This window comes from Liolophura sinensis, chromosome 6 (genome assembly GCF_032854445.1).
Source record: "Liolophura sinensis isolate JHLJ2023 chromosome 6, CUHK_Ljap_v2, whole genome shotgun sequence".
Lineage (NCBI taxonomy): Eukaryota > Metazoa > Mollusca > Polyplacophora > Chitonida > Chitonidae > Liolophura > Liolophura sinensis.
The window spans coordinates 4,767,884-4,788,079 of NC_088300.1; the positions used below are offsets into that span (position 1 = coordinate 4,767,884).

Sequence of the window (20,196 nt, forward strand, 5' to 3'; positions counted from 1 at the left end):
CTTTTATTGACTTCCACTTCTACTTCAAATATGCCTGGACTTCTCCTTTGAAGAAGTTTAAATGTACTTTTCTAAAGCGCCAGTCAGATTTCATAAAACTACACACAGGTGTGAGATTTGTCCTCTTTGAAGGAATGCAACTGGAAAATATTTAGAATTTAATTCAGAAATGCTAAAAATGTAAAAATTATGAGTATGATATATAGTTTCCTCTTTTTCATCCTAGTGTCTGTCCCCTGTACACAATGAATCTGTCTCTTTCATAAAAATATCTCATTTTGAAAAGAAAGAAAGTAGCAAAACTCGACAAACACTAACTCCTCTGAGAAAACCACATTCACACATAATTTGAATGTCGGTCTCATCAAAATCTAAAAATTTATTTTGTCATCCAGGAAACAACTTGGTCTGATACACACAGAATTCCAGCACCACACCAAGTATTGAGGACAACTTAATACACAAACAATCAAACTTAACGTAATTCAATTAAAAAATTAAACAAGACAAAGTTACCCCAAATCTGCCATTCATCTGGAAACCAGAGTTGTACAAGTGTTTCTGGAGAACGTTGATTAAAACAAGACATCTAAGAATGTTTTTGTGCTATGAGAATTGCTGAACAAGTGTTACCTTAATTCTAAAAAAAATCGATAAAGACCAGCGCAGAAGAAAGAATAAAAGCTTCACACATTTGCTTGTTATTTACACAATACCAGTATTAGATAATGTGCCAGCAGGCAAATTTCCAATATTAAATGCAATACACCTTTTAAAAATATACATAAATATTATTAACACTTAGGACTAAAGATATCTGCTACCACAAGATGAATCATGTTCGTTTCTGTTCAGACTCCGTTAATTTACCAGCGACTTTACAGGCACCTACATGTACACTGCAAGGCTGTCTGCATCTGTGATATCAATCACAGCTGCGTCCTGTCCACTGGGGGTAGCTTCATCATTGGACTGAGCCTTGGTGCTCGTCACTGCAGATCGGATTGACTCTAACTTCCCTTGATGGATTTTTAGTGGGGAGATGGTCTTCTCAGATTTTAACATCTTACTGTTGGATATGTTCAAGGAGTTTGCCCGAAGTGTATATGTGCAAGATGCCTTTGGTTGAGCTGGAAGTCTGTGATTCATGATTGGTTCAGGGCTTTTATCCTTATTTGAAGGTGGATTATCTGTTAGATCTATAACAACGGGAGACTGCCTTGCACTGCTTGCATATGTAGCGGAGCTTGATGTAGTATTGCACACACCTGCAGACTGTGGATTTTTGCTGCTCGTATGTAAAGCCATACTGCCAATATGTATGGGCAAGGCAACTTGGTCACTGCACGTGCGAAGAAGAATTTGGCCAGCGTTAGTATTCGTGCAGACAGTAGAGTACTGTAAATTACTGTTTTCTGGAGGTGTGGTCTTAAAGCTTGAACAGGTTTGTGCGGTCATCCACTGCCTCCTGTGTCCATTGAACTGATGTGTGCTATAAAACCGCTCTGTCTTGAGAAAGATCACCTCCTCTGGATCCTCATCAGACGCTGAGGATATTGTAAGGACATCCTCTTCAATGCTGAGCTTTCTGTTCACTGGTTCAGGGCTTCGTCTGGTGACCTGTGGGCTCTCACTCATGCTCATATCCAATTCAATGTACTTGGGCTCATATATCTGACTTGGTGATCGTCTAGTCTCCGCAGGCGAATCTGTGTTAGGCTGACTACAACACACTGACACTTGATCCTGATCTGCAGACACTGTAGAGGACACCACAGGCACTTGTTGTGGAATTGCTAGTTCAGGTTCGTCATCGGACAAGCTCACAACATGCACAACGTCAGCTAATCTCAACCTCTCCCGAGATTCTCTTTTCTTGTTGCATTTTGAATCTTTATAACCAAGGTTCTTGCACAATCTCGCATGACGTGGGCTTTGAACTGAATTGTCAGAGTCTTCAACACTGGATGAGGAATTTTCGTTCTCATCAGCCAGCTGGTCTTCAAACACTGGCTGCTCCCTAAATGATACCTCCTCATCGCATGATGGTTCTGAATCATCCACGATTTCAACTGGCTTTCGGGGTAAGGCTTTTGGTGCTTTGATCTTGCGAATGACGTTTGGTGACAGTACATACAAGTCTAGTTTATCGCTGACCTGTGTTGCCGTGGCAGCCGAAGTAGAAGGTCGTTCACAGGACTCATCAGATCTCTTCACATCACTGTCCGACATACTCACAGTCTCACAGTGTTTCTTACTAGGTCTTTCCGCCTTACTTTTGGATCGTAGACATTTGCGCTTCCCATGTGGATTTAGATAAGAATCATCCAAGTTATGGATGGAAACTGAAGTTCCTGGCAGCACATTACATGGGCGAACACGCACTCTTAACTGGCCAATTGGGAATGGTTGATCAGGGCTGATGTTTGGGACAGAAGAACCTTGAATACGTGAACTATTCCCCAAGCCACCCAAACACATCTTTGCTTTTGTTTTTGACTTCCGGGCTCTTGGTTCTAGTGGAATATCCTCGTCTGAAGAGGGGACAGAACTGTTATCGGTATGACCTAAACACACCTTTGCTTTTCTTTTTGCCTTTTGTACACTATGCACCTGAGGGATATCTTCATCTGAAGAGGTCACATTAACATCACTGTTCTCCCCGTCACCCCCAGATGTGATACGGACCACTGTGTTAGGGAAATTCTTCACTCTTGGAGACAGCAGTGACCGTCTGTTAGAACTACTTGCACCTGATGGTCCGCTTGTTCCTGCAGAGCAGCCAGCTGTAGACTCCTTTTTCTGCAGAGGTTTGGTATCCAGCCTGGAACCGCAGGCTTTGGTTTGGAGCTTTTGATAATCTCTTTTTAATTCTTCTTTTAGACTAGCTGAACTGTTCTTTCCTTTCTTACGAGGCCTCCCTCTGGTCTTCTTGGCTTTTGAAACTGAGGAACATAAGCGATAGATTACTGAAATCTTGCTTATCAAACAAAGAGCTAAGCAATCCTTTTTAATTTTATCAAAAATTGTAATGAATAAAAAAACAAAGGTGTGGAAATAAAGTATGCTTGATTCAGTTATAAAATAGTTTATATTAGGAGAAAAGATTGTAGGCACCTTTTTTGGAGATTTCCTCGCAGTCCGGGCACATCCAGTCGTCATTGTTGGAGGAAAGTCCCTGGCATGTCACATGACATCCCTGAGACCCACAGCATACACACAACAGGATCTCCCACTTACTGAAATCACAAAACACATTCATGTAGCATGGTTTCACTTCCATATTAACAGTAATTCAGATTGTCTTTATTTCTGCTGTCAGTTGAATTCCATGTAAGAGTTCAAAGCTGCAGATAAATTTCACAAGAAGGAAACCAATCTGCAAAGACTGCAAAAGTATTGATTTTTAGCATTCATTTTTCCTCCACTAAAGAACAGATGAACAAGCGCACCAAATGTTATAAAATCTCAATGAATCCCAATGATGTTCATTAAATAACATATCATAACAGTCATCAAAGGCTTAGAAGTCTCCTTTACCCCGCCATCTGAACAGATTACATACAATAATCGTAAAAAATCTAAAAATCTAAAAAAAAAAAATAATTCCACACAGTTTGTATAGCTCTTTCATTTAAGGTATAGTTTGTATAAATGTGTTCTTTTCTTTTAATGAACATATCACTTGAACAGTAGGTTCAGCTTTTCTTATGTACACATTTGCATGTACATCATTTTCAGTCGCATACATTTGTAAGTACAACTTACGTTTTATCCTTGTTGTAATCTCTGCCTTTAGGACACAAACATTTCTGGACATCACATCTGCTGTATCTTTCCAGCAGCTCTTGGTAAGCATTGGGCACCAGTTCCCAAGCTGCATCTCTGTAAAGCACGGTTCAGTTTTACTATAAACATGTGCTTTAATTGGCCTCTGCGACCAGTATTTTGCAACATTCCTTACTGTGCAGCTTGAATAATAAGTGACACAAACAAATTATTCTAGCTTCATTTTCGTAAAAATTGTACGCTTATATTCCCCTGAAAAAATTCAGTGCTTCAGAGGTCGAAAATGCTGAAGATTTACAGTAGAAATGCACTGTTGAAATGTTCCACCACTACATTCATGAAAACTGATATTCTGCAGGTAGATTTATCTAAACATGAAAAGATAGGCCAGCAGCCCTATTGTGCAGTGAAGTGGCTTTCCCATTTGTAGTGGGACGTCACTCTCTCAGCATCAGATGATGTAAGCTCACTTTAATCCTACTAATACTTACTGATCAGGGATGTAAATCCCAAACTCCAGCATTTCCTCTTGAAACATTTCCTTGTTATTACACAGAGGACACTTAAAAAAATGCAAGCCTGCAGTAGTTGCCAGTTGCTGGAGATGAAGAAAAAAAATACAAGAAACTGTCAATAGACTGGCTTTATTTCCACACAGTGCACTCTGACATTCAGATTAATTTACTACCGCCCTGCCGCAATCTCACTGTTCATCATAATATTCACGGTGACTGACGGTAAGTGGTCAACAGTACTCAGGCGATCACGTGCACATTTTTCATTAAAAACCACTTTCTCCCACAAAAATGAGGTGTCTGTCTGTTATCTATCTATCTAACAAATAAACTAGAAGCGCAATCCTGTACAAGAGCTACATGTAAGTGTACAATTTCCAGCACTACGGATAGCTGTGAATGGCAAGAATCTTTCCTGGACTCCTATTCAAATGACCACCAAAACAGACTGATGCTTAACCAAACTGAGACAAGCTGGGTAAAAACTTCATACAAACCCATGCATGACTTATGTTATTGACATCAGACTGATAAATAATGCTGACAAAAAAATATCCTCTAAAAGCAAACTAGGTGTAAATCTAAAAAACAGTTTTACACCCATACAGTTAACATTCGACTGAAGGTAACCGACTTAACATATGTGAAGTTCATGTCTTTTATTTAAGGGCATCAATAATTATGATTTAAAGTTTTCTTAGTACAATCCATATGCATTTTTAGAAACTTTAAAATTGGAACTCACATTCGCTTTTAACAACTGTGCATCAAACAATTTCTGAAGTGGTGTACATACAACAGAGTATAACATTCAATGAACGGTATTACATTTGCTTGACAAACAAATAAACTGAGTTGACTCATACAGATTGACCATTGAACTGAAGAGTACATTACCTGAATACAGTCGCGGTGAAACCAGGAGCTGCGACAACATGGAGATCGTAGCGTCTCATTGGACGCCCGAGCCTCCACAGTACAAATACAAATTGCACACATGGTGTTGGCTGTGCCAAAAAAGGCCAGTCTGTCGCTGGTGAGGGCTGCCTGTCTAGGTCGGTGTGTGGGACAATATGACCTGTTCAACAATCAAAACAAGCCAATAAGGGATCTGTACATTTTTAAGAGAATTTATTTCACAGGTGTTCAACGTAGTACTCAAGACTATTTCATGGCAGTCAGTTTTATGGTTGCAAGCAACCATTCTAACCCAACCCAGTTTAATAAATGTAAAAGTGTTAATGTAAACCATAAAGAATTGAAATATAGCTGCCAAAGCAGCGATGCCAGCGTTCAAGCTGTTATTGCCGGCCTATGCGGTGTCACTTCCTGTTACCTTAATGGTGTCCATGTATATATACATAACCATCTTAATCAGAAAGCCTACATTCTTCATAGTCATTAGTGCGTTGTAAGTACACTGTATATCATGTGTATGTACATGTAGATGTGCCAAACCAAGTAAATCGACTTTCGGGCAATATTTGAAGGCGTGCATGTTTCTTTTTCCACACAGCTCAACAATTTTCAACACACATAGAGTACATACATAGTGCTTTGCACTCCGGGATTTTCAGCTTGACAGCTGTAACAGTTTTGTCACGAGACCTCCAAATATGGTGAAGATTGCACTTTTTTGCCATTTCTGGCGAAACTTTACTGCAGGAAAGAAATATGACTAGATTCATGCTAAGGACATCAAACTACATTGGGTAGCATACTTACAATATTCTTACATTCATCCTAGACATGGGGACATTAAAGTGCCAAATATAGTAAACCGACCTTTGGATAATTTTTCAAGCACTGCAACTCCCACATTTATTAAAGGACAAGACCAACAAATTTTGACTGGGTTTCAGTCGTCTCTAGATGCCTTTTCATAAACACAAGACCAGTGCCCATGTAAACCAGTTTTAATATAAGCTAGTAATTAATTAACACCAAAACGGAAGTGACATGTGGTGCATATAGACTGTGCAACAACAACATAATATTACTGTCAGCTCACACAGTCTGGCGATAAGGCAGTACTGTGTTGTAGCTATTCGCGAAAATGTAGGTCTATATGCGTCACTCAAATCGAACATTTACTTGTACTTACAAGTACGTCCACCACGGGGGTGTGTGTAATTGTTATTGTAAAAATTGCAAAAATTCACATCTTGCTCATAACTTGTAACCAATCTTGTACATAAAGCTACAGACCTGTTAATTGTAATGTTTTACGAAATAACTGATTATTTTGCTGGCGGAAACCCAATATGGTTTACGTTGCTCAATATATACTAGCTGCACAGCTGTATTTTTTTATGTCATTTAAAAAGGTACATGTGGGTACTTAGTGTCAGTAAGTTTAACAAACGTTATTTCAACAACTCTTTTTCTACCAAATGGCAGATCTGACAATCTCATAAGAATTATCCAACTTCAATGAAGTACAACACAGTCATACCTGATTTACATCGATTTCACCATTGTGTAAATTTACTTTGATCTATAGATTACATCCTACTCTTAGCCCCAAAAGACTCCAACTCCTTTCTTATAAGCCTGCGATGCTAGGCCAGTATAAGAACAGGAAGTGGATTCTTTCTGTGCTAATCCTACTCAAAAACATTTCACTTATGTCGAATAGGCTTTCTACTACTACACATATGTTTAATGTAGTGAAAACAGGGATCAAGCAACCTGGCTTCACGCATGCATGGTTTTTGACTCTGGTGTTTACAAAAACATTTACTAATAATGGAAAACCTTTCTGTTCTGGCACTATATATTATTTTTATTATATTTGGCATGCAGATGAATAACTGAGCAAGCACTAGATCTATTATCTGATTGTCTATAACAGTGGTATGTTGTATTATTCTTTTTTTTTGTTTTTGTTATTTCTCATTGTGAGACAGGGTTAGTCACTATACCGAGACATTTTATTTAAAAGACATTTTATATTTAAATTTTGAGTTTCCCCACGCTTTGTCTTATGAATATAGGGCACATGTAACTTATGATCAGATGAACAAATGTAAAATGATAGGGCACATGCAGTGGAAGCGAGATATCCAAAAGGATATATTTCACATAAAGTTAAATATCGTACAATTTCCTACCATACGTTCTATACACCCCACCCACTTCATTCACCACTACTATAAACCACAAATTTCTAACTCTGGGAATGGGTTTGTCACTTCACTTTGTAAGATGACCAACGTGTGCACTGTGAATGGGCAGATATGAAACTGAAGCATACACAATTCAGGCTAGGATTCCTGCACTAATGAAATACAGCCTGGCTTAAAATGCCGTGCAATACACCAAAAGACTTATAGTATGAATGTAAACAGTCAGCAAGTCAGATTCTGTCTGATCCAGTGTTTCAAACCCATGTACATGTATGTCTAATGAAGGTGATTTGACGGGCTGCGATACAAGCCTATATCCAGCTGTTTGAAAATAAACATTCAAAACACTACATCATGGTGGAGAGAAAACGCGCAGAGTACAGAAGAAACCCACAACCATCCACAGGTTGCTGATGGATCTTCCCATGTACTGCTGGAGAGGAAGCCAGCACGAGCTGGATTTGAATTCACAGCACCCACATTGTTGAGAGGTTCAACGAGCCTTGTGCTGTTGCTGACCATCTCAGGCACGGAGGAAACCCCAACCCCCAACCTCACACTCCCACAAAAATAGAAAGAAATTTTACATGAAAATACATCATAAAATGTACTTAACATATAAGCTGATACGATCCTTTACAGGGATAAGAACAGAAGTTAGTGTTCAACTGAAAAAGTTTTACACTGGCAAATAAATACACATACAGCTAAGCACACAGCCTGTTGGTTTTGTAGCAGGCTTAGCAACCAGTTCACCCTGACCAAGCAAGACAGAAAAGCTGTTGTTCAGTATATCATTACATTGACATTTACTTCAGCCATACTTTTAATACCAAGGTTTTGGTCAGTAAAATGAGTACGAATTATGTTCTAGACTGATTATAACTCCCAACATCGGGGTGTATATGTAGCAGTTTCACACAGCCATGTGATCATCCTCTTAACCACAATTCTGAATTGTATTTATTAATGGACAGGAAAATAAAACTTACCCAAAATTTCCAAAGAACTGATGTAAAGTTCCACTGACTCTCCCACAACGCAAGTGAAATGAAATACGGCATGATTTTGTAGTACAGCCTATAGTTGCTCCTTTCTTCTTACAGAAGTAGCATGTCTGTAGGGCAATGTAATAAAGGACTGGGTCAAGTTCAACCATTATTAACCATCATTAACATAAACTGAACATTTTATTGATGAATAACACAGCTACCAGACTATTCCAAAACCTGATGCTTTAATAATCATGTATGAAGACAAAACTATTATAATCTTATCTACCATGGAAAGCAAAAGAGATGGAGCCTTGGAACTTTAAACAAAACTATCACCGTCATATAAGTGAAATATTCTTGAGCCAATCAAATAAATCAAAACCAAGGCTGTAGTATTTTACTGTACTTCTTCAAGGTGTTTATTTAAGCATATTCTGAAGACATTCAGTGCATACTGATAAAATTACACTTTCTGTGAAGTCCTACAATTGGCCAATCCAATCAATGCAGTTTTGTCTCCAAAATCCAATTTCAAATGTGTACAAATTGCACTGAAAGTTACTCTTTTATATGTGTAAAGGTTGAAGAATTAGAGTAAGTACTAATGGCTAGATTTTGACAGAAAGTAAACAAACTGTCCTCTTGCCAAGCATGCTACACAATGTCAGCACCAAATTTAGCTTCTTAATATGGGTGCCGTTTTGGGTTCTTTAATTTTGGACAAAATCAAGACAGTCAAGACCTATCTAACATTAGGATAAAATATGTAACTTACTAACAAGGAACAAGTTAACACTGTCATACATTCTTAACATCTGCTTAATTGGTGTTTTGGGGCCTTTGGCTATATTTGGCCAACCATTATGGCTATAAAAATGTTCACTGTCACCTAACTATCTAACTTTACCATCATCAACTCCATGTTGCATAGAAGAGAGTAGACCCATAAATTTCCTCACTTACAAGCTTTTTCCCTCTGTTCACTTCAGCTTGAATATCTTTTGGCAAAAAGCCAAGAATACCATCTTTATCTGTTCTCCCTTTTTGACAAAGTCCACTGGACAGAAGCTGAAAAAAAAATATCGAAATCATGTAACTTTTTACATCAGCATGGGGTCCGCATATTTTTGACACGACATCTAAGTCAACTATAGAATCTATTAAACTTATATTTCCATTCACCGTTCTCAGTCTAAAAACTAGTAGTGGGTATCTTCAATACACTCAACAATGAATTACATGTGTTATGTGCACGACTGCCGTCAGTTTCTAAATTTAGCTTGCCATTGTTTACATACGCTGAGTTCAGCGCCTGCTGTCTGCCTCTACCTTAGAATATTCCAGAATATGCTCAGTTCGGTGCCTGTTTGTTTACATCAAGTGTTCAGGAATTTTCTTATTCTAGACAATTCCACCAGGTTATATAAGACCTATGAAAGCAGGAGAACGGAGAGAACAGAGAACGGAGAAAGGAGAATTATTGACAGCTTGGATGCTTTTGCTGTGTATTACTTTAGTAGGCCATTTGTGCTGAATTTTGGTGTCTCTATAGCCTCTGGCTTTGTTATATCCTATCTCCACCGAGCACTTGTTCAGTCTGAACTTGTATGTTTAATTTGTGCTCTTGTATACACAGTGCTTATTAGTACACGGACCCTGTCTGTGGAATTTTGTGTATATTTCGTCATACATTCAGTTATACTGTGGATTTTCCCTCTTGTGAATTTGCCCTCTGAGCATTTATGCCTGCGTGACATATATATTGTGGAATATATGCGTCCGTTTGGACTTACCTTAGTACCTTAGTATTTGTATAGATACCGCTATCCTTTCTTGTTAAACTTAAGTACTTTAGTATTTGTATAAGTCTTATTATCTGTTCTTGTTAAGCTAATAAATTGTTGTAAAATAAAATCTGCTGGTTTTGGTTACTTTTTTGTGTGGCTAAACTGTCGTGTATTTCGAACAAGCCATCTCTTTATAATACAGACAGTTTGGGTCGTAACACATGTAATGGTGACAAAATAAGAAATTTCAGGAAAATTTTCTGACCAACCAGCTGGATTAGATTACTGCCGTAAAAGTTAACTGGTGGCCTTCCCACTGGCAGGAAATTCATTTGCACATCTGACATATTAAAGCATTTAACATTAACTACATTTACTTGGTTCTTTTTATCTGAATGGGTGTTTAATATTTTGCTCAAGAATTTTTTCACTTATATGACCACGCTCAGGTTGATGGTTGAGGAAAGTAGAAACCTGTGAGCAACCCACTGACTTACAGCCCAGGCTGAAACAGTGAGAACAATTCCAAGATGCACCTTCACTGATCAAGGGCTCGACAGCTACAGCAGGCCAGCACTTCCTTAACCATCGCAGGACCCCTTTGCAAACCATAGTCTAACTAACTGTCTGATTTTCTCCATTCATTATACCCCCTTCAACGCCCGTCGGTCTGTAGACACAATTTTGTCCATGCATCTCCTCCCAAACTACTGCACCGATTTTGATGAAACTTACCATACATCTTGCTCGTCATCTGAATTAGTGCATGCTTAATTTTCATGGCAATTCGGTAATTATAAGCACAGTTACCTCATTTGGACTTCATGTAATACAGCAGTACTTTTCCATGCATTCAGATTTTCTCCAAGAAAATCTTCGTAAAGTACTGAATCAATTTCAGTTAAACTTATCATACATCTTCCCTATTATCTAACCTTGTGCATGCTCAAGTTTAACTACAATCTGGTCATTATTTTCGTCATTACTCTCCTTCAGGTACTTGTGTATATCTATTACATAATCAATAAATATCTACATGCTTAATAAAAATATTAGTCTGATTATTATTATTTTTTATTTTCTTTATTTTATTTTTAGAAATGTTGAGGGACAGATGGAGGGTATTTCAGGAATCCAGCTTCTAGTTCCATTTATTTCATCTTCCCAACCTTGACAATTATCATAAACAATGATGTTCCAAGTAGGTTACCCGGACGCTTACAAATGTTCAATCTGTCTGCCATGTCATGACGTCACAACTGCTTTCGCCAGGAATGTAATGAAAAGTAACCTTGTGAATGTAATAAAAAGTAACCTTGTCACAAGAGGTAGTGGGAAATCTGAGGTGGAGGACTGATCCTTTGTTGAGGACCCATGTAAGTTCAATGTTAACTATCTGAAAAACTATGTATTGCATACACAATTTAGACCATAATGACATCACAAATGAGCACTGAACTTAATGAAATACATAATGCTCACCAAAATTGAAATGTCTTTAGAAATACAAGTTACCATAATGCTTCATCAACATGTTTCACTGGAAGGTAATGAATCAATCCTGCGCTTACTGATGTTTCTGTTTGCTACATGTGACACAAAACTCAGTTGGTTATATTAGTCTACATGTACATACCATACAGAAGTAGTGAACCGTCATCCCACATGACTGAATGCTTTTTCCAACCAGCTCTTCACAATCCTCTGATGAATTACAGAAGACACACCCAGGTGGAATGCTCTCTGAAAGTCAAGAACAAATACCCTTTAATACAACACCTAACAGTAGCTGGAGTAAACAACTGGACAGAAGTGGAGAATAGGCAAAAAGTATACATTAACTTTGTGGTCGATTTAACAGTGTTGCCACTCACCCCTAATCTACATAATACTGAAGGCAACTTACTGATGAACAATCAAATACTAATACACAAATAAGTTCCTTTTCAACACATCAAAGTGGTAAATGAGACAGGCAACTTAATACACCTGCTGGTAGCCCAAAATATTCCACTTCTACTGACAATATTCAGGATACTGAACTCCAATACACAAGATGATAAGTCGTTAATTTTGTAATTTAAGGTAATTAATATGCAGAGAATCAACCATGGAACCACCTCCCACAACCCTCATGTCACTGTTAATTGCAAACCTTGTGTTCAATACATTCAGTACTTTTTTCAAGATGCCACCCTTAACATTTACCTTAAGATTACTTTTGATGTTATTGGATGCCTATGCTGTCACATATGCTCAGGTATGACATTCGTGTAAAATACAGATAACACACTATCAAGCTGTAGAGAGATGCTAAATTTAATACACACGACACTTCTTCACACGTTTCAGTCCTCCCAGTATAATGGTTCAGTTAACTCGACCAGTTAAATCAGGAATAAATCAAAACTGACACAGAAAAGCAATGAAAAGACATTTTCCAATTAAGTTGATTGTTGTTTAATGCCATACTTTTCCCTTTTACGATGGTGGTCAGTTTTTTCGTTGAAGGAAACTGGAATGCTCAGGGTAAATCACGAAGCTTGACAAGTTACAGAAAAACTTACATATGACAAACAGATATGTACACCTTCTTGGTGGAAGACCAGTGGTCTTCAATAAACGTACTGAAAACGAAAGAATCCACCAATTCACTTTTTAAGGTTGGATTTGAAATTGCTCTCATGTGTCCTTGAAAGACAATTAAGTACCTTCAACCACTAAGCCATGGCTAGTTCAATCAAATTAAAGCTTGAGGTCTACTTTAAAAATTACTGATATGTCTCATCATATGTTACCTGCCTCATCATTGATTGATTGTTGAATTTAAGAACTCAGCACATAACCATTTTGAAGTGGATTTAAAGGACCAATTCGTTCCGCACAGTTCCTTGCCGAATGGACCTACCAGGTTTTTAAATTCAACAATTAAACGTTCAGGCAGGTAAATACCAGAAATTGTTGAAAATAGACCTCAACGTTTAATTTAATTGAAGTAAACCATGGCCTGCTCCCCCTATGATTAAGTTCAACATTAATGTTAAAATATGCTGATCAAGGGTATACAGGATGTACATTTGTGACAAAAAACCTGGTCAAAATTAAAAAACCAATAGTCTGCATACATGTATGTAGAATAGTGCACTTACCATGTTGCTAACAGTTTTCTGTGCACTGGCCTTCTGTCATAGTTAGAAAGTCAATGACACGAAAGTGAGGCTCTTGTAATTAGCCTCGTGGAAAAAAAAATGTTCCTCACAGAATGTGAGTACCTCTATGTGGGATCTAACTACAAAAAAGTAACTTTCTGAGAAAGTGGCTAAGGGTATAGAAAATTATTTTTCTTACCTTGATCAGGCTTGTACGTCACAGTCATAACCCAGGAGTGGTTTAGATTTAATCGTAAAAAAAGATCAGATCAGACTGACGTTGTTGCAGCACATTCTATTTTGAATGATACTAGCAATGCTTTTTTAGAGAAATAAACTATAATTTTTAATGGGTTTGAGAGTGTTTACCTGGCAGGTACTGATAGAGTCTTTGGCACCTGGCCTCAGATGCAGGTGGGGATAGAAGAGGTACGTTGGATAAGCTAGTATGTATCAACCTTCAGTATTGCCACGACTAAGTCTTTAACCTGGCAGATGAGAGTCTGATCTGACTGTCAGTACACATCATAAATTAGCTGCTTTTAAGTTTTGCACTCCTCTTACTTGTAAGGTTTGATTTCTTTTTCCTTCCATGATCTTTGCCAATGAAACCTGCCATCCTGAAGGGCACAATGTGTCACTCAGTAAAACACTGGACCATGTCGCCTTTGTAAATTGTAAAAGAGAAAGAATGATGTCATAAATTTTTTTATTTATTTATTTATTTGATAGGTGTTTTACGGCTGTACTCAAGAATATTTCACTTATATGACAGCGGTCAGCATTATGATGGGTGGAAACCAAGCAGAGCCCAGGGGAAACCCACAACCATCTGCAGGTTGCTCACAGACCTTCCCACATATGGCAGGAGAGGAAGCCAGCATGAGCTGGACTTGAACTCACAAAGACCGCATTCGTGAGAGGCTACTGGGTAATTACGCTAAGCTAGCGCGCTAACCAACTGAGCCACAGATGCCCCATCATAAATTTATAAAATTACAGTAAGAACGCCCTCTGGCCAGAACGCCCTTTATGTATAATGCATGTTCAAGAAAGCAGCATGGATTCTGATGTATGCCTTTCTATGGGGTCTATATGGGGTCTCTCTCTCTCTCTCTCTCTCTCTCTCTCTCTCTCTCTCTCTCTCTCTCTCTCTATATATATATATATATATATATATAATATATATATGGCCTCTAAATGTTGCTATATGTTGCTATGGTAAAACACACAAGTTAAAATTATTTCTGGACTTAGCCCGAGACCTCGGTCTAAGGGTGGCTTATTTATAGTGATACGCAGGGACTGCTACATTTGTGTGATCTCCGCCAAACCCCATATTAAAAGATCACAGCCTAGATCCTTGGCTATTCTGGACTTAAATTATTAATTGTCGATTAATAATGTCCACCTATACGTTGTTAGTGATAACTAAGAACTATAAAAGAACATGGAACTGAAATGTTGTCACATTATCTTTATGATCATGCGCATGGGTGTTATTTTTGATTAAGCGTTGTTGTTGTATACATATATCGCCGACATTTGCCGGATATGGTTAGAAAACCTCTAAATACAGTGTACTGGTATACCCACATTTTTGAACGATATTTCCAGTGAATGAGTTCAACTGCTTACAATCAGCGATCAACAACCACTGTTATCCATTGCGATCAACCTTCTTTGGTGATGTGAACTTGGGCTGCATGCCGCAGAAAAAATCTTTACTATTCGAAAGGCGCAGTCGAGCGGTTGATGTCACGTGATCAAAGTTGGTCAAAATGGCGGCCCCCACGAAGGTCTGTCATGTTTCTCAAACAACCATTTTGTTGAGAGTCTAATTGACTGGGTTTAGATTATATCTCAGTCAGATATCCAGAATATTCACCTGTAATTTAAATATCTCTGATAACATTATTGGAAAAGTAATCGCCTGTTTGGTAGCCTGTTAGCCATGGGTTATCGAACAACAGCGTCACAGCGAAAGGTTAGGTTACAACCGACTAGAAGTGGAACAGCATTTGGAAAACAGCACAGTTAAAGATATGAAAGATCCCAGTAGCCTTTATTTTCTTACGAGATACTCAATACACACATTATATATGCTATGTTAGTCTGTAGACTGCATTTAAAAATATGTATATAAACGCTTTCATTTTCACTGTTAAAACCCATTAAAGCTCGACCGTCTGCCTATCTTTGTTTGCCGCGAAGACTTGGCTAGGTGACGTCGTGTGTTTTTTGGAGAAATCAGGTCCATATTTTCTTGGTCTGTGGCTCTTTTATTTCAGGTGTGTAAGTTTACAGTAATCTGCGTCATATTATGTACTGCTCTCACAAGCAACACATCAAAATGGCATGATCTCGAAATTGGTTGTAAAAGTACCTTATAGCAATTGTGTCCGTATTGTAAACATAGCGAAAATCCTAATGCTCACTGGTCCCAATGGTCTGACTAACATGATGTCACAAGGTCAAGGTCTCTGAAGATTAACTGATGTTGGATCCCCAAATTCTACTATTTTTCTTCCAGTTTCGACACTTTAAAGGAGAAGAAACTTTAAATATCAATCAAAAACCATTGAAAAGAGTATGTATTTCCTCGCAGGTGCATGCCATAAAAAATTCTAATATGTACCTCAAGTTGATAAATTTTAAATAAAGTCAGCGCCAAAATCTGCTGTGGGCGACTCCATTTTACCTAAGAACTAGTCCTGAAGTCTTCTGTATTAAGAGGAGAATTGCCGTCGGAAACCGCCGAAGTGCAATTCGTACATTTCCCGTAGAACTCGTCTTCTCAGAAGGTAGTGAACAGCACAGTTTGGTTTCCGCTTGACGATCTGGAAACCGCAATGTTGGACGTAGGTTCCAAGTTTACACAAACAAGCCAGCAGTTTTAACGACTCTCATTGGCTGAGAAGCAATACACCCCCAGCATAAATTGCAGGGTATTAAAGATGGAGGACGCGATGTACTCAGTGATTTATGCGAGCTTTGCTGTTTTCAGGCTTGATGTGTATGGCAAGGAAAAATCGCAAAATTGTGCGGCAGGCACCACCAGACAGAAAAAATGTGCTCTTTTCAGTCTACAGTGTCATTTGTTTAAGTTTTCTTCTCCTTTAATTGATTAGAATTGATTCAGGGGAAATCAAAATATTTATCGGTAGTTTGGCAGGCCTAACACTAGAGATCTACTTTTGGAGTCTCCTGACGTCAGATATCTGTAAATCTGTTTGCGACTATATGTAGTTTTACACTAAACATAATAAAGCAAGAGAAAATAAAAATAATCCTTATCTTTCAGCAAATATATACACCATATAGAAAACAAGCATTAGTGAATATTCAGGGATGAGAATCTTCTGCTGTGTGTAAGTTACTCGTGTCAAGATTTATTATTTATCCATAGTTAGCCACTCCTGTATATATTGTTAAATTGAGTGTAAAAAAATGTTGAAAAAAGGTACATTGATCTGAGTGATATGGCTGTTAAAATCTAGATAATGAGTATGGTTGTGTTCATTTTTCTGCCAACACTCAGTAGTCTCCACAGAATTACATCATACAAGTCCAACATTTACGACCTGTTGGAGCTTCGTTATTTAGTCCATTGCTATAAAATAAGAGTGACAACAAGCATATCTCATTTCTCCACAAAGTGGTTGCTGTTCTGCATGTGATTGTAAAACATGTGGTCGAAGAATGCTGAAGTTAGTTTTTTCATGTTACCGGACGATTGCGCCCTCAGGAATGCGTGGATTTGTTGCGCAAGATGGGAGGATTTTGCACCCACCAGAGACAGTCATGTGCTTTCGTCAGTTTACAGCTGAATGCTACGAGATAAATACAGCTGAATTTTCACAACAGCACCTGCTCACAGTAGTGGTGAAATACTATTAACTGAACTGAAAACTGATAGATACTAAATCTCTGAACGATAACGCCAACGTCCATGTCCACATTGTACATATATTTATATTGTACGTGATTTTATGCGCCTATAGGCAAAGGCTGTTTGGAATGCCGAAAATAACATGTACTGGTCGTCATGGACTTCGTCGATTGATATGAATTTAGAATCCCACGGGGAATGGAATGATATTTATTGTGAAGTGAACAGAAGGAAAGAATATTAAATAAATATTAAATCTTAAGATAAACTCCGGAAATGTGCAGAGTAACACAGGGTAAAGCTCTAGCTTACCAGTAAGTATTGCCTGTGGGGTGGGAAAAAGTATTGCCTGTGGGGCGGGAAAGGCCTGGACAATGACCAAATTAAATTTTGCATACATGTTGACCACCAACAACCTTGGATCATGTTTGAAAAGCTGACAACAAACATGTTGCTTATTAGGCATCCAAGCTGAAAGATGGAAGTCTATTGTTTTCGCTTGGATATTAAAAAATTCTTTTTGAACAGCGCATTTTGGTGTTCTAGAAAACTGCATTGGTCAGCTGTTTGAAATTTTGCAACAGTGTATGTTATCTTTTACATTGAAGTTTCTTCATCAAGGTCACTTTATTTTGGTGGCCATATTGGATTTTGAGCAAAACATCTCTTCAAGAACCAATAGATGGATCCATCTAAAGTTTTATATGCACTTAGAGCAATACTATTGTAGCCACATAAAGTTTTTAGAGGACATTAAAATCTGTTACAAACTTTAAAAGTTTGTCATTGGTTGAATATATGACGTCATGACAAGTTTTGGATTTTGAGATAACTTTTATATATTCCAGTGTATCTCAGGTTGCTGATTCCAAATATGCTTTTTTTTGTCTATGTATGTAATTTTTGAGCTATAGTCAAAAAACTAAATTTAGGGAGTTAAAATCACATAATCTTAATATTCCACCAGAGCTGTGTTGCTGATTGGCTGTTACAATATCGTCATGTTGCAAACTACTTTGCACTGAAGCAGAGGCTAAAACGCATTTGACTGCATTGATGGCCTAATGGTTAGGGCATCCGCCTTGAACTCTGGAGACCTTGGAAACAATCCTGGATCGGGTCATACCAAAGACAAAAAATGGTACTTGCTGCCTCTCAGCACTGAGAGATTGGAGCAAGGAAACATGACTGGCTGGCCCAGTGTCAGTAGAATGTGACTGGGTTGGGTGTCATGTCTGTTGTCTATGGCATGATATTTTGGTGGCGGCAGCACCTTGGCAGCATGGACTCACCCTGCCACAAGAAAACACATTATCTGTACTCACACCTAAGAACTCCTCATTGTCATATGACTAAAAAATTATTAAGTATGACGTACAAACCCCAAGCATATATAAATAGATACACACTAAAAAGCATTTGTGAAGACTGCTTGGAAGCCATGAAACTGCTGGCAGCTCTGTTTTTTTGTTTTTTTTTATCTCATTGCCAGTGCAAGCTTTTTATTTTGAAACTCAGCGGATAATGCTTCTACTTGTGTTTTCACAGGTGGAGATAACTGTTCAAATGTCTTGTCAGGGGTGTGTTACTGCAGTAGAGAAGGTGTTGAAAAATACAAAAGGTAATATTACAAGCCAGAATTTTCTGTGGGCATTCGTGAATAGTGTTTACTGTGGCCATTCATCTAGTTCAACTTTGTTACATTTGGTAAAACTAAATCTGTAGCCATAGATAACTGTTAAGTCTCTGATTATATTTCATGACACTATCTTCCATGATAATCTTTTGTACTCAGAGAGCCAGTTCTGTACAGTTTCTTTTTCAGACAAGTTTAAAGTGCTTTAATTAAAACTTAAATTCAAACTCTACTGTGAATGTGAATTCTTGGAAAGTATCATGTTACATGTATAGTTTTATGTTCCAGGAGTTAAGTCCTTTAACGTTAACTTGGAAAAGGAACAGGTTCTCATTGAAAGTAACCTCCCTTCTTCAAGACTTCTTGAAATAATAGAATCAACCGGGAAGAAAGCTGTTCTTGTTGGATATGGCTCATCCACAGGTAACTAAATATTTGTCTTTGTAACTTCTGCTGTTTTGGGGAAGTATGGTTTATGGTGGACACAACAAAGTTTACTTACATCCTAGCAATCAAAGAGTTCAGTTTCCAGAGTTTGCATTACCTATTTTCTGCAGTACATTTAGGATTATGGTGCTTTCCAACATATGTGATTAACTTCCAGTCACAGACAAGCCAACGGCTTGATGATTTCAAATTGAAACCTCTGTTTCGTTGAGACTGCTAAACAATCAGATAATGATATTTTTTGACAAAATTAAGGTGACCCACATATAACAGCTTAGTTTCTGATGCTCACAACCACTATAAATTCAGTATACAGCTTTGTTGTTCACATATGCATGGCTTCTCCATCTGCGGCTGAAGTTGTGTTAGCCCTTATCTAGTTGAGAGGAGCCATGAAGGCCTGAGTTCACACATCAAAATCTGAAAAATGTGTTATGTAGAGTGACCTTTGAAATAAAGTTAGATCAGAATTGTTGGGAAGCACTGTATCGCTGTATTCACCAGTTCAGTACAAAGTCATTATTCATGCAAAATGTGCTAAATACATTCGAACATAGAATCTATTGTGGTCTGTATGGACCATACTGATATTTTGGTACATTGGTGTGTTTAGAAGGACCCGGTCTGCATTTGTCTCCATCATTTGATTTTGTTAATTTCTACTGTTTAATGAAAGTGCATATAAAAAGAATGTTTGGATGATAAGTACTCTGATTAGGATAAAAAGGGAAAAGCTTTCATTGTCATCATCAGTATGGCCCATAAAGCCATCCAGAAAATTCAAGCATTTTAATGAGTTCAGTTACTTGGAAGAAAATGTAACAAAAAGATCATGTATCTAATGGAAGATTTTGAGAT

General features: G+C 37.9%; 2 protein-coding genes across 5 annotated transcripts in view; one reads left to right on the plus strand and one right to left on the minus strand.

Annotated features, from left to right (window-relative positions):
* On the minus strand, positions 1 to 15,099 carry LOC135467035 (uncharacterized). The gene is made up of 10 exons (XM_064744792.1): positions 14,960 to 15,099; positions 13,928 to 14,029; positions 11,851 to 11,957; positions 9,391 to 9,495; positions 8,425 to 8,549; positions 5,202 to 5,382; positions 4,281 to 4,387; positions 3,769 to 3,885; positions 3,118 to 3,239; positions 1 to 2,945 (listed from the first exon to the last, which is right to left on the minus strand). The coding sequence occupies exons 2-10, from the start codon at positions 13,980 to 13,982 to the stop codon at positions 889 to 891; spliced, it is 2,976 nt and encodes a 991-aa protein (XP_064600862.1). The 5' UTR covers positions 13,983 to 14,029; positions 14,960 to 15,099; the 3' UTR covers positions 1 to 888.
* LOC135467036 (copper chaperone for superoxide dismutase-like) overlaps positions 15,015 to 20,196 on the plus strand; it is an 18,882-nt gene continuing 13,700 nt past the window's right edge. For 2 of the 4 annotated variants that reach the window (XM_064744793.1, XM_064744797.1), the window contains exons 1-3: positions 15,250 to 15,350; positions 18,804 to 18,876; positions 19,180 to 19,314. In XM_064744793.1, the coding sequence (XP_064600863.1) occupies positions 15,318 to 15,350; positions 18,804 to 18,876; positions 19,180 to 19,314 (241 nt within the window). In that variant the 5' untranslated portion in view covers positions 15,250 to 15,317. Of the gene's footprint in view, positions 15,163 to 15,249; positions 15,351 to 16,676; positions 16,735 to 18,803; positions 18,877 to 19,179; positions 19,315 to 20,196 lie in introns of those variants that run through there. The other 2 variants (XM_064744795.1, XM_064744796.1) reach the window with 2 other exon arrangements.

Excerpts from the sequence above, each read along its gene's own strand:
- LOC135467035 (XM_064744792.1), bottom strand. The coding sequence starts at position 13,982 with ATGGCAGGTTTCATTGGCAAAGATCATGGAAGGAAAAAGAAATCAAAC. Across the intron at positions 11,958-13,927 it reads AAAGAAATCAAACCTTACAA|AGAGCATTCCACCTGGGTGT; the intron begins GTAAGAGGAGTG and ends CTTGACTTTCAG. Across the intron at positions 9,496-11,850 it reads CGGTTCACTACTTCTGTATG|CTTCTGTCCAGTGGACTTTG; the intron begins GTATGTACATGT and ends TTTTTTTTTCAG.